Source organism: Rattus rattus, chromosome 5 (genome assembly GCF_011064425.1).
Source record: "Rattus rattus isolate New Zealand chromosome 5, Rrattus_CSIRO_v1, whole genome shotgun sequence".
In the NCBI taxonomy this organism is placed as follows: domain Eukaryota; kingdom Metazoa; phylum Chordata; class Mammalia; order Rodentia; family Muridae; genus Rattus; species Rattus rattus.
Window position 1 is genome coordinate 122207542 of NC_046158.1, and position 25296 is coordinate 122232837.

Genomic DNA, 25296 nt, shown 5'->3' on the forward strand with positions numbered 1-25296 from the left:
TACATCTGGTTCCTGTCAGCCTGCACTTCTTTGCTTCATCCATCTTGTCTAATTGGATGGCTGTATATGTATGGGGCATATGTGGGGCAGGCTCTGAATGGGTGTTCCTTCTGCCTCTGTTCTAAACTTTGCCTCCCTATTCCCTGCCAAGGATATTCTTGTTCCTCTTTTAAAGAAGGAGTGAAGCATTCACATTTTGATCATCCTTCTTGAGTTTCATGTGTTCTGTGCATCTAGGGTAATTCGAGCATTTGGGCTAATAACCACTTATCAATGAGTGCATACCATGTGTGTTTTTCTGTGATTGGGTTACCTCACTCAGGATGATATTTTCCAGTTCCATCCATTTGCCTATGAATTCCATAAAGTCATTGTTTTTGATAGCTGAGTAATATTCCATTGTGTAGATGTACCACATTTTCTGTATTCATTCCTCTGTTGAAGGGCATCTGGGTTCTTTCCAGCTTCTGGCTATTATAAATAAGGCTGCTATGAACATAGTGGAACATGTGTCTTTGTTATGTGTTGGGGCATCTTTTGGGTATATGCCAAACCCTAAGAGAAAGCTTTGCTCAGCAGGAGAGTGCACTGGGAGTACTGGTTGTTCTTATAGAGGAGTGGGGCTCAGTTCTCAGTACACGCATGGGCATGGGTGGTTACAAACATCTGTAACTCTACTTCCAGGTTTACAGCTTCCAGTGCCCTGTTCTGTGAGCACTAGACACACACACAGTACTTGTGTGTGTGTGTGTGTGTGTGTGTGTGTGTGTGTGTGTGTGTGTGTGCACATGCATATATACACATATAAGTAAATATGCATAGATACATGCAGGAATATGCATATATAAAATAAAGTAAATAAATCATATTTTTTAATTAAAAAGGTAGAGATAGGTTATTAGAGAAAAATGGTTTGGTTTTCTCTGTTTTTGAGTGTTTTGTTTTGACATTTTTATTTTAACTCTTTTTGTAGACCAAGCTGGCCTCAAACTCACAGAGATCTTCCTGTCTCTGCCTCCTGAGTGCTGGAATTAAAGACATATGCCATCACATCTGGCTTAATTTTTCATCTTTATAGACTCAAGACTTTTTAAAGACCCAAGGAACACTTAAAAAAAAAAGGTTTGAGGTTAAATTTCAATACATTTTAGATGAAAATATAAAGATGAAGTAAAGGCAATCCCTCATAAGAAATTACTTCAAGGCATCAGACATGTAAACAGCAGACTCAGAGCAAACGGGAAGCCAAGAAACAGAGATGAACTCAAGAAGATGTTAACAGAGGGACCCAGACTACAGCAGCTAGGAACATGTGCTTCACGTGCTTACCTTTTACTTTCTAGTTTTTCAAGTTCTTCACGCTGTTGTCTCTCAAATTCAAGTCTAATGAAATCAAATGAAAATAAGTCACTTCCACGAAGGAGCTTCTCTCTCTGCACACTGAATCATACACTGGAGCATGGATTTGCCTATTACCTTAATTACTATGGATTAGCAAGTTTAAAATGCATTCTTTGCTCTATCACTATGATTAGAAATTAGATATAATTTTAGGTGTTTGAACTTAGACTGAAGAGAACAGATTTGATTTGAAGGAAAACAAAATATCACTGTAGTTAAAAAAAAAACAGAATTAAATACAACTTCTAAATGCTAAGCATGTCTAGTCCATGCAGCTTAGTCACTGAGGAGTAAGTAAAAAGGAGAATCTACCTTAGACAGATGGGTCCTTTCATAGGGAAAAGACTGCCAGGGCGGGAGAGGGGAGAGAGCACAGACAACCGTTAAGAAACAATTCAACAGGAGGAAACATCAGGACACAAGCAGTAAAGTACTTAAAGACAACAGTCATGCATAGAGCAAAAGGTCTTTTTACAAACATCACATTTCCCAGTACATGCATGCAGAAAACACTCCTGAAAGTTAATTTGCTTTGTTTTGCACACTTTTGTGACAGCCATAGGACTGCTAACTACTGAGCAAAATAGTGTCCAGCAAAGCCCGACTTTTAGTGCTTTATCTGTAGTTACTCAGAGGCTCACTCTACTCAGAGGCTCTACTCAGAGGGAGTGACAGCACGGCTATCAGACTGTGCACAGATCCACATAGTTGCAACAAAATAAAAGAAAGCAGGTCCTTGAGAGTTTTTAAATTCTGACAACACAAGCCAAAGTCCCTGACACTAGGAAATAGGTTTCACATTTTCAACTGAACACCATAAATTATAATGCTTGAGTATATACATTTCCCTGTTGTAGATGGCCAACACTGTTGCAAAGCTGAATCAGGCGATGACTCACTACAGACTGTTTTCTTTGGTCCCCATGTAAACTGCCAACACAGATACTTTTACAATTACCTAAGACATGTTTCAAAGAGGTCTCTTCTCACTTTAATTTGGGCTAATGTTGAAAGAAAGGAATCTGGTGGCCCCTGTAAGCAGAACTGTGCATCTGGGGCATGAGCATAGTACGCTGATCAGCACAGGCTGTCTCCTTTGTCCTCCCAGATTATTAAGGCTGCAAACTGTATCTACAAGACAAGGAGCCCTTCTCAAGAGAACTTGTCCGAAGCCACAGTGATGTGTGTGTGGAGCCAACATTTGACACCAGGACAATCTGTTTTCAAATGCCCTCTGCTGACTTATTTTATAAGCCTTCTTCAGATTTATGTTCTAAAATACAAAAACTAGTCTTCATTGAAAGTTGCTTCTGTTCACATTTATGCTACTATCAAGTGAAAACAATCTGCAGCTTAGTACAGGTAAAATGTCTATGACAGAGCAGTCACGCAGAAAGATAATTGCCAACCATGGAACCCAGGCCAAATGGCTGTGCATTAGGTGAGTACAATATGATCACTCTTAGTAACTACTTTTTAGTATTATCCCCTCTCCCCCTGTGTGTGTGTGTGTGTGTGTGTGTGTGTGTGTGTGTGTGTGTGTGTGTGTGTGTGTAAGCACACGTACACGTATTCAGGAACATGTGTGCCATAGCACATAGAAATCAGGATAAGCTTAGGGTGGGGTTTAGGTAGAATGTAAAGTCAGGTAACATCACTCAAACTTCATGATCTCCTTGTTACCATACAACTTCTTAGGAGAAATGGTGATTAGTAATATATTCTGGAACCAAACTCGGATTCCAGTGTTCAAACCTTGTTTGAGACTGAGTCTCTCCGCTGTTCACTGCTGTATATGCCAGGTGAGGTGTGGGCCATAAGCTTTTGGAATTCTCTGTCTCTGCCTGTCTCTGTCTCCCACTTCCCTGCAGGAACACACTGCAGGTTACAAATATGTGTGCCGTATTCCTAGCATATGATTTTGGAATTCAATGTATAGCTGATTTCTTCTAGTCATTTACATATTCAAAAGTAAGACCAGAATGCTTTTGAGACCAGAAATTTTGCATAAAAGAGTCTTCTTCAATCTAAGTTTTTATGTTCTGTGCAGTACAGTAACCCATTCTTATTAACATTCACTGCTTTAGCATTACATGTGTGTAACAGCAGTCTGCTCTGAGAGCTGCAGTCAGGGACTGGGATGAAAATCTATCTTCTAAAATGTGTTTCCAACACCCAGGTTCTGTGCTCCACCCAGGCTTTCAGACCCTTCCTGTTATTCCCCTGAAAGCAGCAAGTTGATACATTTATCATCGTCAGGCCACAACACAGGAAAACCGGCTTAATTTATTGAGTAGCACTGGAATCCAAGTTTGGTTTCAAAATATATTACTAATAACAAATTTTCCTAAGAAGTTGTGTGGTGACAAGGAGGTCACAAACTATGAGTGATGTTACCTGACTTTACATTCTACCTAAGCACTAGCTTCAAACGTTAAGTGAATGTAGTGTTAGGTAATGAGATATACAAGACATGGCTGACCTTAAGCCCTGCTCTGTAGTGCAAAAGTGAGCTACAAGAGGAGTAAATGTCACAGAATTTGGGAGAAGCTAGCATCAAGGCAATCTTCCTGATTCTAGGTCTACCTGTGTTTTGTTTTGTTTTTTCTCTTATATAATATAAAACTTAAGGATAGCTCATCGAAGCCAGATGTTAGCTTTGCATAGGCGAAATGGCAGGCCATGTGTTTCAGGAGGCTCTCAGAAACCAAATTCTGAAGAGTGTTCTAAGTTTACTAAAGATTTTGAACTTGAACCCACCTGCCTGGTGTTTTGATGGCTAGCTAGAAAGGAAACAAACTAAGGCTGGAGATGAAGTAAGTAGGATGCCTAAGGGAGGTATGGGTGCTGTTCTTAGCTTGGCTGATTTTATCTGAGGGCGGTAGCAAGACCCATGCCAACAGCAAGGAGACCAAGAAGCATAAGGTTCAGGCGTATTAGTTGTTAGAAGACAAAGGGTTAGTGGGCAAAAGAATTGAATATTGTGGCACATGCATGCCATCCTCAAAATAAAGAGGTTCAGGCAAGAGCATCATGTGTTTAGAAGGCAGTTTGGGGTTGATAGTATTGACGATTAAGCATCTCCCTTTCTCAATTCGACTTAAACATTCTAAACTGACCAGTCCACTCCCTGTCTCTGAACCAAAAGCAAAAGCAAAACCCAAACTGAACAAACAGTAAGAGTGAAGTGATGAAGAAAACGAGGGGGAGAGCTAGCTGGGTATCACTCAAGCTTTGAGATTTTGAGATTGTTGATTTGATTTCAGAGGTCCAATCTTTATGCTGAATGTGTGTGTGTGTGTGTGTGTGTGTGTGTGTGTGTGTGTGTGTACACATATTTCTCTTATCTATCTATTTGCAGCATTAAACACAGATGTCTGAGTCAGTGCACGAAAAGGTTATTAAGAGCATAGAAAAAGACTCAACTGAGGACACAAGAAGACAGAAATTCAAGCTTTAGTCTAAGGACTGAATGATATACAGAAAGGAAAAGAAATGAAGTTAGAATAGAGCCTACAAGATAAAGCAGAAAATCACAAAGGTCTATATGCCGACAAAGTGAGTACCACTAAAAGGTTTGCAAGCGAAGTTGTCCCCCCTGGATCACTCAAGACAACAACAGCAGGCTTAGCCAGGTGCTGAGACTTCAGAAGAGACGTGCGGAAGGACGCATCGTGACTTTAAGGAGAGATGGTGAGTGGGAATGGGCCATGAGTTGAGTGGATTCAAAGCACTTCACTATGCAGAGAATTTGGGATCTGGGAACAGTTGGTAGAAGGATGTAAGGATGTGGGCTCATGAAATCAGTGGCTCTGAAGGGTCTGGGGTAGCAGAATAAACTCCATTTTGTTCTTAAGCCTCCATTCTAAGCTAACTTGCCCCTAGAGAGACATAGCCAATGAAGAAGCAAAAAACGATAGGACAGTTCCATCTTGTCCTCCAAACTCTATTTTAAGCTATTGTCCTTGGAGAAAGCTACTGTCTGCTTGCTGTCCTTGAAGTGATATGGCCCCCACCCTTGGGCTCTGGGAAAGAGACCAACACTTCTTTACCCTCTCATGTAATGCCAAAGCTCAGAAATCCCCACTTGCCTTTTTTTCCCATTATAAACCTCCTTCACCTAGTGCTGGGGGTCCTTCTCCCTCCTGTTCCATCAGGATGGTAGCGTGGCCCAAGCTCCAGCTTGAATAAAGACTCTTATGTGCTTGCATCCGAAGTTGTGGTTCCTGGTGGTCTCTTGGGGGGGGGGGGCTTTCGAACTGGGCATGACAGCTCTTCCACAGGATACATTATCAGTTCAGAATGTTTGAGTAGAATTGAGAAGGGGAGACATTTGATCATTAACAGCTGTCAACCTCAGATTTTTCAGGACACAGCTATTGGCCCTGTAGGAGGGTAGTACCTATTGATAGGGAGGTCTGCATTTTAATTCTTAAGAGGAGAAATGATTTCCTATGCCTTGTTTCTAGGTCTTAGCCAAATTCTACTCAAATAAAAGGTATGCTTTCCATTTCTGGGAAAGATTAAAATTTAAAACTAACTGTGAAAATAAAGAAAGTTACTTGGTGTCCACTCTTAATTTATGCAAGGCCACCAACATATGGGAAGAATATCCTGATAGATGGATACTATTCTGAACATGAGATAGGAGTTGCTGTTGATGGCACATAACTTCTGTTAAGTATTACATATTTATTAATCATACTTAAAATGCGTTTCTTTCCACAACACATAATTATTTCACATAGCAAGCCATAATGGACTGTAATACAAGTGTGAGTCTGTCAGTATCTAGACAGAGTATCAAATATGATTGTATGTAAATGAGGCTGCATTTTAAAGCAAATACAATGTACTCTCTTATATTACTGGGATTATCATGGCCCCAAATGCTAAGTTCTCAAATGTTATAATTAAAAGGAAACTATAAAGGGATGTAATTTTTGCAGCTGTTTTTAACATTTTCAAATGACATTTGGAGCTACACATACTGTGTCAGGTCCAACAAAAAGCACAGCGTACCATCTATTTTTATCAGGAATAAACTTTTCTTTTCATTAAAAGACAGCTAGCATTTTTTAGGTATAACTGCACATCTTGCAATTTACATTCCTGTTATCATCAGCAATAGAAAATGAGAGGGTTGGAGTTTCTCAGTTCACACCATTACTTTGAAAGTGAGACTGTGATTATTTTTAAAAGAGAGAAGAAAATGAAAAAAAAATTTAAATTAGCAAAAAACATAAATATTTGCATCCTTATGCTGTTGTGATACTGCGTGGTCTGGTACCTCTAAAGTCTGGTCTAAAGGCAGAAGGGGACAGCTACCCATGTCCAGCCAGCACTTTAGCTGGCAGCTACAGTGGTACAGGAACGGGGTATAGGGTTCCATGAGCACCAGACTACAGCATGTGTAGAAGGGAGTTTCCAACTTGTAACGGAGATGAGCTGGGACAGACATATTGGTAAAGTCCCCTGTCTAGATGTCCAACTCTGTTGTCCCTGGATATCATGTAGATGGTTAGGAAGCAAACAAAAAAATTACTGGTCACTGGATTCTCTGTTAGTGACTTGGGTTGTAGTCAATGTAGATCTACCAAAAGGATGTGTACCTCATATACATGGCCTGTCTGAAACTATTACATTATCTAAGTATATGTAGTGTCATTTTCATTTTACATTGGACTTTTAAAAAGTACGGTGTCTCTGATCACAGGTACCATCTGAATAAGCCCGGGCTAGCACCTGGATGCTTAGTGGCATTCTTCAGTGCAAATCCTCAAAGGACATCCTAGCATTTAGTAGGGATGATTGTTCTTTATCTGGTCCATTACAGGGCATTAAAATTTTTTCCCTGGGTTTCAGTGTGCATGTAAACGTTCACTGTAAGGGTAAGAAAATGTACTTGTAGAGATGATTGACAGGACTTTCTAACCTCCCATGTCACCCATTAGGTTATCCAACAGTGGCCACTATACAATTGCAATTCACTCACTATACAATGGGAGGCAAGAAGGGTGTGAGACACAAAGTCTCACTGTACAGTTTAATTTGGAACATTACCCTCTAGTTAAGCCAGTTTGTAATAGAAATATCCAGAGCATCCAAGGGAGGATTTCCTAAATGAATGTTCACAGACTTTCAAATTGTTATTTTCTGTTGCAAACTGAAGGGGCCTAGAAATGATACTTTTTCTTTAAAGAAGTGCAATTTGTTGCCATAAGCATTTTCTGTACTTCTTCTCAGCCTGCTTCTGTTAACAGTAACTGTATCCTCATTAACACTCAGTTGTCAGAGCCAGTCCTGAGCTAGCCTACCATCTCAGGCTTGTTGAACCTGATATAGACTCAATGGCTTTCACCTTCAACTCAGCAGACACTCCACACCCTAGCCTCCCCTCCTACTTTAGAGCTCAGGAGACTGAAGCCCAGAGGACTAGAGATAGTGCAGGGCAGACCTCTCTTAAGAGGCGCTAGGAAGAAAACTCGCCTTATCCAGCTCTTCACTCATTCTCACATCTACCTGGAATTCCATTTCACCTTCTCAGCCAAATCATGGTTAAAGAGCTGAGGGTCCTCAGAAGTTAAAATTAATCTGTTATTTCAAAACATTCTCTCCCCTCTCAACACACTAGAACAGTATGTCACGGGCAACACACTAGAACAGTATGTCACAGGCAACACACTAGAACAGTATGTCACAGGCAACACACTAGAACAGTATGTCACGGGCAACACACTAGAACAGTATGTCACAGGCAATCTTCCTGGCACTTCCTTCAGCCTCTGCCTCATGTTGAGAGAAGCACACCTTTACCAAGCTGCTTATATGTGAAAGGCAGTGCTGGGGAGTAGACAACGACAAAGTGTGTTTGCACAGTTAAAGGTATAAGGAAGCAACATGTGCAGATCACATGGACAACACTGAGCTGGAATAAAGGGGGAGGGGTGGAGTCAGGGAGAGGGAACTCTATGGCTAAAGAGAGAGAGTGAAGCCTTCCAGCGGAGGGGTTGTTGAAGGTTGGTCTTTAGAAATAGAACTGTGATATCCACGATGTACTGAATAGGGAGGGAAGGAAAAACAGAAAGGAAAATGCATGCAAGGTACAGCCAAAAAGCAGGCACTGGCCTCAGATGTCTATTGTACAGGGGGATGAAGGGGTGGTAAGGCAGGCAGCAGCACTGCGAGGGATGCTCACACAGAAGCTCGCAGGTCACAGGACCTTAGAGGCCTGCTGTCAAGCTTCTCTGGACACCTAAGCTGTAATCTGTCCTGGTGGATGAAATACTCAGGAACTGGTGCTCTGCTTATCCCATAACTCTCCTGCCTCACAGGTTATGTCATCTGTGTGCCAGAATAGTTGGAGGTACTGAGGACTCTGCTCTATCTAGTATGGGGATCACTGAGTAATAAATAATGGATATATTGTATGATAGGGACTAGGAAAAAGAATAAAACTAGGAAAGTGAAGAGGAGCTTCAGGACAACAGGGAATGGAGGAAAGAACGATCACCAAGATACCTCTCCTGCCACCTGGGGAAGCCAGACAAAGAGCTGATGGCTTTTATGGCTCATTGTGAGCCTAGCAGAACCAGAGTAGTGAGTGCAGAGGACCCCAGAGAGAGGAGCCATGAACAGTTGGGACCATAAAAGCCTGGGCTGCTAGGCTTTTCACACCACAAAGGGTGTGGCTGCCTCTGCTTTCACCAGGGCTCCTTGAGGACACAGATCCTTTCATCTTGTCTACGTGTATATTCTGGGGACCCCCTTGAAGGTATGCAGTAGGCATTCAAGCAATAATTATGCTGGGTAGTGTTCTGGAGTTAAGGGCCTGAATACTGGCTCAGCAGACGTGAATAAGAAGATGAAGCCATCCATGCTAAACTCTCTTACCCTTGGAAAATAAGTTATTCATATTCCTTGCTTGTTTGTGTTAATAGTAACTCATTACAGCAAATTTGGAAAACGCAATTTTCCAAAAAACACAGATCCATATATAACATGGAACTGGGAACCTTGTAATCATTTCCCAAACATATATACCTGGGACATGTGTTGAGACCATACACTGGTACTGTGTAACAGTTTTATGTCATAACATTCTATAATGACTTATATAAACAATTTCATTATAGAAATGTACATGGACAGACCAGTCTATAAAATGTTTGGTGGGATCTACACTTCAAAGTGCAAGAAAAACTTATTTTAAGAAAAGCTATGGCAGGCAAGATGGCTCAGAGGATAAAACCATTTCCAATACATGCTTGATGATCTGAGTTCCTTCCTGGATCCTAGTTAAGATATGATAGCCTGAGATACAATGGCTCTTGCCTGTAATCCTAGAACTCCTAGAATTAGCGAGGAACTTACTTACCTACATAGTTGATAGGTAGATAGAAACAATGAGAGACCCTGCCTCAAAAGCAGGAGGTAATGAGAGAACTGACCCCAGGAAAAAAAGCTGTCTTCTGACTTTAATACATATGCAGTGTCATATTTGACCCTGTATACATGAATAAACTTACATCAAATCTCTTCTATAATAGAGAGAGTCTCATTATTAATCTCTGGATACTTTAGAACTTACTCTGTGAACCAAGCTGGCCTCAAACTCACAGATCTCTGTGAGATCTGTCATTTCTTCTGAAAGCTGAGATTAAAGATACCATGCTCTGATCAAGATGAATAAAATCTTTTTTAAAAAGCTGTATACATTTATAGGCCGAAAGAAAACAAAGAACAGAAGCTAAACCTGAAGATGCAGAAGAGACTTCAGATGGACCAGGTCCCTTGAGGTGACAGAGAACATAAGACTGGAGAAGTTTGTACACCTTACTTGACATAGTATTGGCAAAGACATCTTACTAATACACTATCTTTGTCAGGGTTGCTATTACTATAAAAAGACACCATGACCATCACAACTCTTATAAAGCAAAGCATTTTATTGGAGCTTGCTTATAAAAGTTCAGAAGTTTAGTTCATTCAAGGCAGAAAGCAGGTCAGCATGCAGGCAGACATGGTGCTGGAGGAGTCAAGAGTTCTACATCTGGATTTGAAGCCAGAAAGAAGAGAGAATTCCTCTTGGCCTGGCTTGGACTTCTGAAGCTCACCCTTGGTAAAATACTTCCTCCAGCAAGGCTATACCTATAGCAATAAGGACACACCTCCTACGTCATGCCCTAACGATTAAACATTCAAATATACGAGGCTACCGGGGCCATGCCTATTCAAACCGCCACATACAGTTAACCAGGGAATGCAAAGATATGTACCCCTGTGTTTTTTTTTTTTTTTTTTTTTTTTTGGTTTTTTTTTTTGGGGTTGGGGACCCAACCCCGGGCCTTGCGCTTCCTTGGTAAGCGCTCTACCACTGAGCTAAATCCCCAGCCCCTACCCCTGTGTTTCTGATGGGCTAATGGCAATTTAAAAACTCTGTGCCCAGACAAGCTTGTGGCCACTCCCAGACTTCCTTTACCACATTTTTCCAAATCCCCAACACAACAAACTCATTTTCTTCTCTCTTTATTTCCATATTTTCTTTATTCTTATTCTTGTTGCTTTAATTTAATTAATAGTTACCATCAAATAAAGAATTCTGGATAAGAATATAGCTGACAGAATACCAAGCTAGGCAAAGATTTAAATTGGAAGATTAATTACAATGTTATCTAGAATTTAGTTGAAGAAAATGAAATCGCTTAAAGTGTCCTTATTTATTAGGTAAAAGTTAAATAAATTATGATATCACCAAAGAATGAGTAATTACATTGTGGGGAAAATCTCATAATGAAGTAAAAGTAGAAAAAGTAGAAGACATAACTACATATTTAGGACAGCCTCTACCTTTAAACAATACTGTATGATGCACTATTACAGTAGTTGATGGTCAAGTAAATAAGTGTACTTTAAAAGACAAGAGAATACTACCAATGCAAACCAGTGATTACATCTTGGTAGAATTATAAACATCTTTGATATCTTTAGTCATATCTGGGTGTTCTGCTTTTTTGTAATAAGCATTTGCTTTGTAATGAGAAAACCTACCTAAGCTTTTAAATCTTCTCTGACTATAGCAACTGTTTCATCTCTGTTGGGTTCTATCAGCCTTTGGTTCATTTCCATTGGTTGCTGACAATTAACATTACCAGGTCATGTCAGATACAGGGGATGCTGATGTTGACTAAATATTCGATGTCACAGAGCTGGGCAATAGTTATCAAGATGAGGATTATGATCCATGATCAAAGGATATGAAAAGGCCCTGTCAAGAAACAAGTCACACCTCTGTATCTTCAGCCAGTGGTCACTCCTCAACAGCTTCTCCAAAGTGTTGAAGAAAGCATCCCTGTTCGATGTACCTCTATACGCAGAGATAGAGAATATACAACTGTACCGACAGACACAATTCACAGCTGTTGAAATTGCTAACAAGGGAAGACGGAATAGACTATGAGTGACTAACTAAGGAGATGAACTGTGGGCTGCAGTTAGAAGTCCGGTTCTAGCAAGTGACAGTGGACTCTGCCATCCCAAGAGTTGATGGGTATTTGGTCAAAAGTTGCAGGAGGCATGTACAATGAATTGGAAGAAAGATGGATGCATACAACAGGAGCCCATCACAGAGCTAGAATGTGATCTCAGCAAATGGGTTGCCAAGGAGCCAAGCTAATGAGCCATAAATTAGCCCAATACATTGCTTCAATAAGGCTACTGTCATCTCTCCTGACTCATCTTTGCCCATAACAGTCTCTTATCATCTCTCTAAGAAATGGCTCACTTGATCTCCAGGACTTCTAGATTGGAAAATAACGAGGAAAAGGCAGCCCACAAGACATTGTATAGTAACACAAGATAGTCAACTTGTTCTTGGAATCAGCAGTTCATCTTTCCATCTGCTTTGAAGACAAAAAGCTCACAGGCCTATCACTTAAAGTGGCTCACAGTGGAATGATAGTCAAGGATCTAAAAACCAGCAAAACCCAGCAAAGTCAGCAATTAACACCCATCTTAGCTAATGGAGGAAAAGACCCACTTCCTTTAGTTTCCTTCATTACAAGTTCCTAAAGACTATATATCTTAACAAGCTATTTAAGACAATCTATAGCCATCGTAAAGTTAGTAAATGACCCATAAACAGTGAGACAACTAAGACTGAAGTTGGAGAAGAAACCAGCACCACAGCAGACTTAACTAGAAAAAATGGCAAGGCTCAATAAAAAGAACCCACAGAGATAAACACTGTAAACAACCCTCAAGTATAAATACACAAGCTAACTACCAAATTACCAGCATCATAAATATTGTCAACAACATGCATAAAGCTCCCACGTTCAAGGTCAGCAAGAAAAACAGAAGCAGCTTATATAGTAGGAGAAAGTGAAGTAGACGAGACAATAAACATATTCCTAGGGCACAATGCTCCCGAAGGAAGAGGATCTCTCCTAAAATACACAATGGGGGCATGGCCTCATCTGAAGGTGAAATTTTCACCAGGAGCACTTCCAGTTGCAAGCCAATTCTATTTCATGAGGCTCCACCATGTGAAAGGGGGAACTCACCAGTTATCCTTAAGTTCTGCTAACTGCTGGGGACTACCTGACAAACTGTCTGTGTCTGTTTCATCTGTGGTGACGATAAGGCTCAGAGCAATGACAGCTGTTACCCTGACACTGGAGACCTCTTCCTTTCCAGTACAATGCCTGTTATCTTCTCTAGTTACTGAAGAAAGAAAGGTGAAAGAAGGTCATCAGGAAGAAAGGAATGGGCCTTAAGAAAAGGGGGTCAAGGGACAACACATCATGTGAGACAGAAAGGGGATGGGGAACTACTGGGAGTGGGAGGGTAGAGGTAAAGAATGGGGAGTGTGGGGCTGGTGGAGAGAGCTGCATCTGAAATGAGTATGTGTGGACAGTCTTCTTGTTATTCTAGCCTTGATCCATATTTACACAGCTTTTAACATTGTGCTAGAAAGCAGCCATTAACAAGAGCCAGGAAAAGGAGGACGATACAAGGAAAAGGATCCACATTCTCGTTACATAATGGCTATTAGCTGGTAAGAACTCTTCACATCTATCTTGGTGACTCTAACTATTTGCATCCAATCTTAAAACTGTTCTGGATTTATTTTCTAGACCTCCATTCCTACAACCAACCAGAAGACAGCAAGAGTGTGGGAACTGCCCTCATTTCAGCATTCCAGTTCAGGATGAAACTCAGCTACAGTTATAGATAACTGGATCCTAGGTAATGACCAGGACACTGGGGAAAGGCAACTTTAGGCAGGAAGCCTGGACCCTGCTTATTGGCAAGACAGCCTGGAACTGCATCCCAGAAGCTGAATTCACAAGCGTATTTTCAAGAACTCAAGACCATTTCTTGAAATTGTTTAGAAGAAAAAGAAACTTATACAGTACTAGTGGGAAGGTGATGAAATAATTTATTAATGTGCAACCAGGAATCTTCAAATTCTTCATTCTGATCTAGAAATGCCAGCACTCCATTTTTCTGCCTCAAAGAAGTTACTACGGAGAACACAAGAATTAGCTACAAATCTCTTCAGGCTAATGGCATGTGATAGCAGGAAACTAGACAATAAACCTTAAATCAATAGAAGATAAGTCCAGTAAGATATGAAATATCTACAGTAGAATATCATATGGTTATTAAAAGAGTATAAAAGAACTTTGAAAGAAAAATATTTTTAAAAACCCTTATGAGTCTAGTATGAGCCTTTCTTGACAAACATAGTAAATGATAGACACCCGATAGTGAGACACTGAGGGAAAGGGGTTGGTCCATCACTGCCCAGAAAGCAGGGAGGTGAACAACAACAGCTTATGGGTTCTGGCAGCAGGAGTGAGGAGGAGAAGTTACAGGGCAAAGGGGATTTGCTGGACCTGGGACCTGGCCGGTCCAAAGCCTCAAGCCCAATCTCCTAGAGATGTACCTCCTCCGGCGACATTACCCAGCACCCCAAATAGGGATCCTGGGTGGGACCAACTTCTCCAACATAGGAATCTGTGGGAACACTTCACACCCAAACAGTGAAGGAGGAGAGAAAAGGTCATACTGATAGCGGAGAACACAAGCAAGGCAGAGCACTTGGTCACATGCCAGCTCGGCAGCAATTTCTTTTCTACTTGTCTGTGATTTGAACCTCTGTGATAAATACTTAAAGTTGACCACCTTTCTTCTATCTTCTTCCCCCATGATGAATAGCTTCAGGCCATTGTAGTGTCAGGGGCCTTTCACAGCCACCAGGTGTGCGATGGCCTTGGTGAAGCTAGCTCCTGAGGTGGCTTACCAGACCTAGCCCTGACCCCGACTTCTGACATTTTTAGGTCTAGCTTGGTTTGAAACTGAGTTGCTTCTTTTTAGAATTTAATTATTCAAATTTATCCATTTAAATGGGCTCACCACTGTGCAGTACTTAGAGGAGGCTAATGTGCCAGCAAAAATTTCCTTTATTTTCAATACTGAAATGAACTTGGAAGGTATCTAATTTTGCTTCAAGCACTTTCACGAAGCTGTGAATGCTTCCGCCTCCTGCCAAATTAGCTGCCTGTTTTCAGTCCCCAGCGAGGTGGAGGGGGCTGAGCAGTCGGCTTGCTTTCTTCTTAAGGACACTGTGCCAGTGAGAAGGAATGCTTCCCCTGCAGGGGAATTATCTGCTGGCAAAGACCCTGGCTGGGCACTTCTCCAAAACAGAGCTAACTCCCCAAGGAAGCCACCAGGCTGCTTTGCCCCATCCAAAAAGTCTCTGGCATTAAGACCCAATGTGTGCACAAACCAGTTTCCAGAGGAGCCTGAGATGCAGGCCAGCATCAGGTTCCAAAACTGCAACAGAAAATGTGTCCAACTTGACGTGCCCAGCCAGACAAAGGAGAGCATTCATGATATGAAGACCTGATGTTTAAAAGAAAAAACCACAGAGCCCACGAAATTCAGAGTATGGTTCTGTTGTGTGGTCGTTGTTGTTTGTAGATATAGGGTACTTGAAAAATTAGTAGGTTACCTGTGGAACAACAAGAAAAAAGGAAGGAAGGGAGGGAGGGAGGGAGGGAGGGAGGGAGGGAGGGAGGAAGGAAGGAAGGAAGGAGGGAAAGAAAGAAAGAAAGAAAGAAAGAAAGAAAGAAAGAAAGAAAGAAAGGAAGAGAGAAAGAAAGAAAGAAAGAAAGAAAGAAAGAAAATCTGTTGTTTAAAGACACATTGAGTCTCACCAGATAGGATCATTAGCAAAACAACCACAACAGTTATAATAGTTTGGCTCTGGGAAAAGTACTACTAATAATATTTTTTAGCTACTATAAAACTAACTCTTATTACCCTACTCTTCTAGACAATACCAAAGGAAACAAGGAATATGTTGATCCTTAAACAAAACACCAGCCATGAAGAAGCACTCACTAGGTCTGAAGGAGCCGAGCAGGAATACAGCGCACATGGGTAAGGCACAGCACAGGCATCCAGGGACCACTGAAAGACTCATCCCAGAGCCTGACTGCAGCCCTAGATCTGTAGATCTGCAGAGAGTTACTTTCTATGTGCGAGATTTGGAACTGAGTAAGGGATGGGGAGTTTTTGTGTTCAAGAAGCCCACATCAGGAAAATACCCAGGCATGAGATTACTTTGGAAGAGAAGGCATGCACAGAATGTCTGACCAAGGAAAAAAGGTGAAAATTCAACTCAAACTGGAGATGAGAAGAAGCCTCCTGACAATGTGATTCCTGGACCAAGCTTAGAAGAGAACTAAGCAGAGGAAGTGGATGGAGGGCTTCACATAAGCTTGTGTAGGTGTTGGGAAAAGCGTTATACAATTAGACAAGGATTAAGTTCAGGCTGGAAAGTGAGAGATCACACTGGAGAACAAGGTGTTGATGACAACGATGCTGCTCGGAGGTTACTCTGTGAAAGCCAAAAGGACTAGGAAGAAGGGGCTCAGGGAACATAATGTAGAGTATCCTTGGGATCAGTTGGGGTAGAGCTCTGGAGTACTCTTCCCCTGAGGAGGCAGGAATACAGAGTCATTCCAGGGTAATCCTAGGATGGTATGTATAAGATAACACTATGGTTCTGTGATTCTGGACAGACTCTACAAGCATCTTCCACACATACTAAACCATACCCCATGGTGACCAAGTCTCTGTCTATCCTTCCTTATCATACGTGCCCAGCATAAAGTTGGGCAAGTGAAGGGGTCTCAGACACCTACCAGGCACACAAATGAGTAAAACCTGGCCAGCTGGGAACAGCCATTCTTTAAACTGAGAGAGATTCCTCCATTCCATAGGCAAGGCTGAGTATTTCCTACAGGCCACGCAGACATTCCCAAGCTTCCCCCATAGCAAGTCTGAAAGCAGAAAGAAGACTGGAAACCAGCCAGTTCTCACAGTATTGAGAAGTTCAAGGCTCAGTTTCTCAAAGTTGGTCTTATCCTCACTACCTTTGACTACCTGACCCAACTCAAATGTTTGTATTTCAGCTAAATAATATCCAACCACAGATTTAGGCCTGAGATTGGAAGTCAACCTGTTTTCCTTATTCAGTCCACAGACAGTTAAATTTCCAGGACCCAAAGTAGGCTGCTTGGCTTGTTTTTCCAGCCCACTCTTCTAGGTTCCTTCTACCACTGCCTCTTCCCAAGCTCTCACTTGCAGCAATCTTACAGCAGCTCTCATTTCTTGCCCTTCACAGTGACTCCTTCCAGTGCAAATATGAGCACATTCCTCCGTGGCCATGAACTCTTAGTAGACACAGCACAGGTTGCGTGTTAACATGTGAAATGAGTCGCTTGTAATCACTGGGAATTCCATCCACAGTAGGGGTGCACTTGTCACCACTGACAACACTTACCAGGTGGGAAGGTATTCTTTCCTCCTCTATTTCTAAACACTCTTTTTTCACAATTGGATAGTCTTCAGAAAGCAGAAGGGAACGAGACAGAGTGCTGAAGAACTATGGTGAGACACCTCTTGGATGGACTGGGATGGCTATTATCAAAACAGAAATTCTCACAGGTGGGTGAGGTTCAGACTCTGGAAACCACCCTCGCTGTTGTAAGAGTGTGAGGTTGGCAGAGCCAGGATGGAAAACAAACTAGGGGTGCACTGAAACATTAAAACCAGAACCACTAGATGACCCAGGAATCCCAACTCTGGGCTTCAACTTAGAAGAGCTGATATCAAAGACTCACGCAGACATCTGTACACTCCTGCCCAACAGCTAACAGTAGACACAACCATTGGCAGATGTCTACTAACAGATGACTGGACAAACAAAATGTAGATCCACGTACACAGGAATATTACTCAACCAGAAAACAGGGCATTCGGACAACAGTAAAGCCTGAAGGACATCTGCCAAGTGAAATAAATCAACCAGGAATGGGACAACACTCTGATCCCACATATGTGAGATGTCTAAAGAAGTAAAATTCATGAAAACAAACAACAACAAAATGATAATAAGTCATGAACACAAAAGTATTGCTTCAAGAACACAGCACTGCCTCTTATAAGAAGAATGTTCTAGAGATTGCCTGCATAGTAACATCAATGCACCTGACTATACTGTGCACTTAAAATAATTATGATGGTAAAAAAAATTACAGTAAGTCTGTTTTACTACAACTACAAATGAAAGTTGTTACTAAACATGTAAGTACTTACCACTTATTAGTACATAGAAAATAGTTTTTGTTTGTGTACTGGAATATATATTTAGAACATACATTCTGGATAGGTAGTTTTGTTTTGAGATAGGAAATAATATAGCCCAGGCTAGCTTTGAACTTAATACACACATGAGGCTAATCCTGAAGGCTCAATCCTCCTGCATCCATCTGCAGTACAGAGTCTGTAGGCATGCATTGCCAACCTGGCTCTGAAGAAGCTCTTAAAAAGGCTTATCACAATTTATAAAAGCAATCTCAAATACAACACTATGTTCCTACCTCAGGAAGCTGAGCTGCAATATGCACCCTTAAGTCCATCCCAGCAAACACAGAAATATAAGTCCCAAAGAACAGCTCTGTGGGATCAAAACAAACTGAGTGCTACTAGTATCTGGCTTCCAGAGAGTGCTCTCACCTGCTGACTCCTATCTCTTCCATAGCCTCAGCGTGACTCCCTCTACCCAGCTCTCTTTTGGGATGCTATAGGTTTCTGGCAGTGGACCTCTCTACCAGGTTTCCTTCTGCAAACATGTCAGGGACCAGCAAGGATGCAGCTCACCAGCAAATCATAGAGTGAATTCCCTGGTGCAAAGTCACAGCAGTGACTGGAGTCTTAGGAAGGTGGATGGTGAGGACTAAAGCTTCAGTTAGCACTCTGCCTCTCTCTTCTCCAGGCAAGGCCTTCTCAAGGCTGGGAACATCTTTATGACCTCAACTACACAGGAGAAAGTCTCCAACCACAGCCTTCTGAATGGCTCTCCTTAAGACTCCTTGTAATCCTGCTGCCCTCTGGATGACAAGAACTCTAGTTAATCCAGGTTGTGTTCTTCTACATCACTGAGAATGAGCTAAGCTACACAAAAGTCAGGGTGCGATGAAATGAAATAATACTAGGTCTCCAAAAAGAAGACAAATGGCTCTCATGAATCAGACTGATACAGATCCTGAGAGACTGACTGCAGGTGATGTCAACCTGAAGATTACTACAGGAAGCTACAGGTTCTGTGTCACCCAACATATTAGAACACAGCTACCCAAAAGGGGCATGACATCAGAACAAAAACCCTTCCTAGGTACATCGTGTACATCAGTCCTTTCCCAAGAGATCCCCAGAGAAGGCTGCAGACACAGCTGTACTCTGCTCTGAACTGCAATGCTAGCTTGTGCTCATTCAAAATGCATTTGTATGACAAACCCATGTTCCCAGGCTCTCCAGAGAGAGCTCCGAGTCCGATACTTGTCACAAGCCCAGCACTCCACAATACCCATTGCTTGGAGGAACATCACAATCTGAAGTTTCCCTCCGAGAAATGAGCATGCTCTGAGTCCAAGCTGTGTATTATGTGGAATTGAACAACTCTTTAATGAGGGCCCAGGTATTAAACACATTTCTTTCAATGTTCTAGCTTAATTTACGATGAGAGTATTTATACCTGCAACATAAAAATGGTATAAACAGCATGGCTATAGCTTTAATTATGCTTCATTTTGCCCACTTGCTAGAGCCAACAATTTCATAATGAAGTGTCTGCCTACACATAAGTCAGAGTAGGCAATTTTTCTTCAATTATATTTTAATTCATGGGTAATCTCTCTCTGCAGCAGGTAGCAAGTTCGGGGACTGGAAGCCAGGAAGAAGGAAGGTATGATGAAATATTAAATAATTTCATTTGAATTTGTACCAACAATTACTACATGAATGTGTCTGCTTTTGGAAGCCAGGTGAAGAGGATACATCATGCTCATATCAGAAGCATCCAGAAGCCACCGGCTATAATTCAGCATAAAACACATTCTCATTTGCATTTCCTGTCTGACTTTGTTCACTTTCCCACTTCAAAAGAAGGCATTCCCCTCCTTCTACCACCTTTGTCAAAGATCAGAATACGACCACGAGATTATTTAAGTAACTATATTTTTTTTTCTTGGATTGAACCCATACTACTACTTTTCACAGTATGTATGTCATAGCCCAATAATGCTAATGTCCATGCCCAAGAAAATTAAAGAACAAAACCCAAACAAGCAAAAACCCTAGAGGAGTCAGTTGTCTTAGTAAAATTTTAATCTGACTTTGCTAACTTGTTAATAAACAAGAGATACACTGGCACTTTGAATACAGTAAGACAAGGCTTTCACCTAAGTTTCCAACTAACAAGAAAGATGCTTATGTACTTCTATCACCTGACACCTGAACTCTCTTCTTTGTCTGGCCCATTTCTGGAAAGGTACAACATCTACCCCACAGGCTTACACCCAAGACTGGGGGATCTCCACTTACACCTTAGTTCCTTGATTATACTTCCCTATGTACCTACCACTGAAGCCCAGACCGACACCACCATTATCTTTCATTCAGTCTAAATAAACAGCTGTCTCCACAATATCCTGATTCCAGGCCACATTTTCCATAGTAAATGCCCTTCAAGTTACTGCCCCAAGCAAAGCTTCCCATGTTTGCCCGAGTTCTTGGAAGACACCACTTCCTTCAGTGTCCCACAAGGGCCCACACAAGCTGTCACTAACTGGGCCTCACCATACCTTGTATCACCCTTCTTCCTGTATTTCACTTCCTCTGGTCCACTTTCCACTTCTTATTTTGAAGCATTTAGTTCCCTTCCCTTTTTCTGAACTATTTTCCATCCCACAACTGTCCCTTATGAGTGCCATCTTCACTCTACTCAAGCCTTAGATCACAAATCTCTTGTTCTGGAGGTCTTCCCTGACCATTCCGACAAACACTGTCCTAAAGGCATTCACTTCACCTTTATTTTTCTGACCTTTTAATCATCTACAGGTTGATTCTCCCCTTCAACTAGCATAGACATCAACATTGCCAATACCAAGAGCCTTATCCTAGATCATGTGTGATGGATAGAAGTTCTCAGAAAGAGATTGCTGAAGGATGGACTGCTTCCACAAAGAGTAATAAAACATGGATGCAAAAAGGCAGCTATGTGTGCCAAACAGGGCATTGGATGTTGATGAAAGCTGGAATTGCCCGCAGAATGGGAAAATCTGCATGCTGCCTTAGAGGAGCAAGTGTCAGGAAAACAAGGATCAGACCCTGGAACAAAAATAGCTCCTTCAGCATAAGTTCTTTCAGACATATCTGAATCACAGCCACGTCCTGAAGGCCCAACATGTTCTCAAGCTATGGGTCATGACCCCTTTGAGGGTTTCCATATCAGATATTCTATATATCTGATATTTACATTACGATCCATAACAGTGGTAGAATTACAGTTATGAAAAAGCAACAAAAATAATTTTATGGCCGGCAGCTACCACAACATGAGGAACTGTATTAAAGGGTTATAGCCTTAGGAAGATTGAGAACTACTGCTCTAAAGGGATGTGCGGAGATGTGCTAAGGTGTGCTGAGATGTGTCAAGATGTACTGGTAGTGGGGATGCTGAGTGGGTTCTAGCTAAATTCTTGGTTTTAGACCACAGGAAGTCACTGAAACAACATTTTTGTTTTTATCAATACTGGGAAAAACTAAACTTCTAATCAAACAAAATATATTATCACTTTTAATAGGACTATGTGTTCTCCATTTTGTGGAGGAAACAGAACTGAATGCCATACATATAGACATAAAAGAATGAGAACTAGTGACCTGGGCAGAGACCACTCGTTCATTTTCAGAGCTAACAAAAAAGGCACATTAAGTTTCCAAGTGGTCATAAACTAAAGGGTGCACAGAGGATGCGGATGGTGGTGCTGGGTCTTGGGCTGCAAGCAAATCCAAGCAAAAGTCTTTGAGTAGATGAACAGTGCTCAACAGAAGGGATCACACTACTGAAGCCCGCATCAGTGCTGAGCACCAGCAGATGACATTAACTGATAAAAGCCTGAGTCATTTCTTCTAGCAACTGAGGAAACCAGTGTAAGTTCCTAATTTTTTTTTTGGGGGGGGGGGAACTGAGGACCGAACCCAGGGCCTTGCGCTTGCTAGGCAAGCGCTCTACCACTGAGCTAAATCCCCAACCCCACTGTAAGTTCCTAAGAACCCACATGTATTCAAGCCTTCAGGACTGTCGATTCACTAGCTCTGAGAGGGTTCTAACATTTTAGAGTCTCCCTGATATATGGTTTATTTCAGGACACAATTACTTGATGATTATAACTTTTCTCAGTGAGCATATAACATGAAACTTGAAGAGTTGCATGGTGAAGACAAAGCACACTGTTTGGGTTAGTAGGAGTGCACAGACCCTGTGGCTCATGTAACACAAGATCTGGGCTTTGGTGTGCTGATATCCACAAGGAACAAAGTGGAGATAAGATTTAAGGTGCTTCCCAGGACAGAGAAGCAACAACTCTTGTAGACATCGGCTTTCCACTACAGGAGTACCAACTGGATCTCAAGGAGGCCGTGGCCATGGAACGAGGGCTGCCAAATGGACCGATGAGGTGAGAACAAGAACGAGGAGACAAACAGACCTGCACAGCCACAGCTCTAACTCGCAAGCACATGCGCAAGGTCTCCACAGGTAAACCAAGCCACTGTGACTCTGAGAACTGAGAGGACACAACGCCAGCCACAGAGTAAACTCGAAATGAAGGACAGCTCAGAGACACATGCTGCCCTCACCTCACTCATTCAGCTCTATCATTTTATGTGTAGGAAGCATGAACTTCTAGAACTTCAAACTGGGGAATACCCAAAAGCATTTCATCTGGCTCCCTGCTTCCAGACGTTTTCATCAACACTGCCATCTTACCGATGAAGTCACCAATGACTTGAACACTTAGGCTGACAACTCAAGGGCACTCAGCTGCTAAGCCCATTTTAAACACTCCCATTTATGTCTTCAGCTATCTCCCAATGTCTGAATGTAGTAAAGATGATTCTCTGGGCTATAGGATGGTCTAAGATCAAGGCTGCCTCTGTTATTACAGATAATTTATAAAACAAGATAAAAGCATTTAAGCCAAAGGGATCATGCACTGGGTAATCAAAGTGCCAACTTAAAATATTGGACAGTTATGGAAATGATAATGAAGCTTGTAACCATCTTTGCTAATGCTTATTATGTTGTTAAGCAAAAAAAAAATTGAAGAACATAGTCCCATTTATACTGTGATTATAACTAAGTACAATTATGTACATATAGCACTGGCTGGAAAGGAGCTTGGAGAATGACTGTGGTTGATATGCTGAGGAGGTGCCCTTGCCCAAGTTTTATTACCATCAATTGACTATAATGTAGTTGGCATAATAAATACTATCACAGTACTAATCACGGAAAAGAGATGTTGCTGTTCACTTACCCAGGGTTATACAACATGACTGCGGACAGGTTCTCACAGGACTTTGAGAGGTCGGTCATAGACAAGCTGAAGGAGGACAGGAGGCCACTCTAATAGCAGATACAGGGTAGAATGGTTACCTTGGTGGGTATGAGGAAGCCAGTGCTAGCATTCATTGCCTTCTGCTAGTGACAGGCAATGAGATATGCACTCGGGTGAATGCTTAATATCTTGCCAATAAGGGATAGTTGGGCCTGTATACACTAGAAAACACTTAACAATGGAAACTGAGCAGACATTCCATAGCTCAGAAAGCCTCATAGCCACAGTGCATTAAAATTTGGTTAGAAGTTAGAATTCCATCTCTGTTGCCATCTACGGTCACATGTAATGAGTGACAGAGATAAAGGGAGATAAAGGGGAGGAGAGGGCAAATGGTAAGAACTGCTCTATTTGCTTCCAATGAAAGCTCTTGGCAGACAGGCTTCCCCTATACCTCTCTGGAACCATGCCCAAACAAACTATCTAGAATGGCCCTGGGCAGGAAGGGCAAGAAGGTTGACTGGCTGGATCAGTCCTGGACTAGGCTGAGGGGTGTAGCTTTGTTCTCATTTTCTATCAAAGGTCTTGCCAGTCAAATCCCTTATAGTAAGTAGTGGCGTAAGGTGCTGGGTCACTCGGTAGTTGGAACATAGGCCTCAGGCTTGCAGGTCAGGGCTGTGGACTGGTTGCCCACCTGTCCTAAGGGTGTTACAGACAGCCTGTCTTGGTCTAATTTCCTACTCTGCTAGCTGTGGGGTGATAACAGCTGCTATACAGATAAAAGGGCAGAGTCTTGGCTTAAGTTCAACATTGTTCCTAGATCAGGAAAATGCAAACTGCAGTTCTTAGTGTCTTCAGGAGTCTAAGGAGAGGACATGGTGTAGACTTCTTTCCTTCTCAATCACTGTTCCTCTCTTTCTGTGGGCTTCAGCCATCCTCCACCATCATGCTCTATGAAGCCTCTAAATGGCCCTATCTAACCAAGCCAATCTCTCTCAATGGTCCTACTCTCCCACACCCCCACCCCTGCTACGAAGGGGAAAAACCCAATTTACTGTGGTTGACCTGAAATGAGAGTGATTCAGTTCTAAGTTACTTAGACAGATTCTGGTAGATGTGAGTCACTGCTCACTTTAATGCCACACAATGCTTGGCTCCTCTGGGGATGTGCACACTATAAAGAAGGTTCTAGAAGGAACAGCTGTTTCTTGTGCACCCTGGATTCCATTACTGGTCAGGAAGTAACGTGCCTAGAACTGAGCTGTTACAGAACTTCCTTGACAGAGGCTTTATCTCAGAAGGTAAAGTGGTAGACCCAGGAGGATACCCTCCCCGAACCTGGGCCAGCCCCCAAGCCTCACCTTCCTCTTCTCCCTAAGTTTGGCAGCTTCCTTCGGATGGTTAAAGCGGAACATGTTGGTTCTTCCCAAGAGTATCACAGCACCTAGCACACAAGAACAGCAACAGTGAATGGAAGGAAATGGGACCTCAGTGGTAGGCAACAGCAGAGCACGGAGTTCTTCTTCCAATGCATTTGAAAATGATGAGAGGCTTCAGGCTCAAAGGCCCACCCATGAAAGCTAATTTTAAACCTGCATGTACTTTTGTTTTTATAGCCAGGTGTCACGATATTCACAACAACTTAGGCAGAAGTGATGTATCTAAGCATTGTAACCTATTATGAGATTTTAAACTTAATACACAGATAATTATACTTGTGGTTGTTTGGAAGAAAAAACCCTCTACATCTCTAAAGAGGTGTAACATCAAGCAAAACATGTGACATGAACATAGGAAATGTTTATCAATGCTTACATAAGTAGACACTCAAAGAAAAGCAGATTTATAAGAAACATAGTAGAGCTGGCAGAGAACAAATTCCTACTGCTAAAAACTGTTAGAATCAGGGGACTAT

The 25296-nt window shown here is 41.9% G+C and overlaps 1 protein-coding gene across 3 annotated transcripts in view; it reads right to left on the reverse strand.

Annotated features, from left to right (window-relative positions):
* The window catches only part of Kif16b (kinesin family member 16B), a 290355-nt gene that overhangs the window by 95095 nt on the left and 169964 nt on the right, over positions 1-25296 (reverse strand). For all 3 annotated transcript variants that reach the window (XM_032904316.1, XM_032904314.1, XM_032904315.1), the window contains 4 exons: positions 24743-24825; positions 23361-23449; positions 1714-1746; positions 1330-1383 (listed from right to left, as the gene is read on the reverse strand). In XM_032904316.1, coding sequence (XP_032760207.1) covers positions 1330-1383; positions 1714-1746; positions 23361-23449; positions 24743-24825 — 259 coding nt within the window. The remainder of the gene's footprint in view (positions 1-1329; positions 1384-1713; positions 1747-23360; positions 23450-24742; positions 24826-25296) is intronic.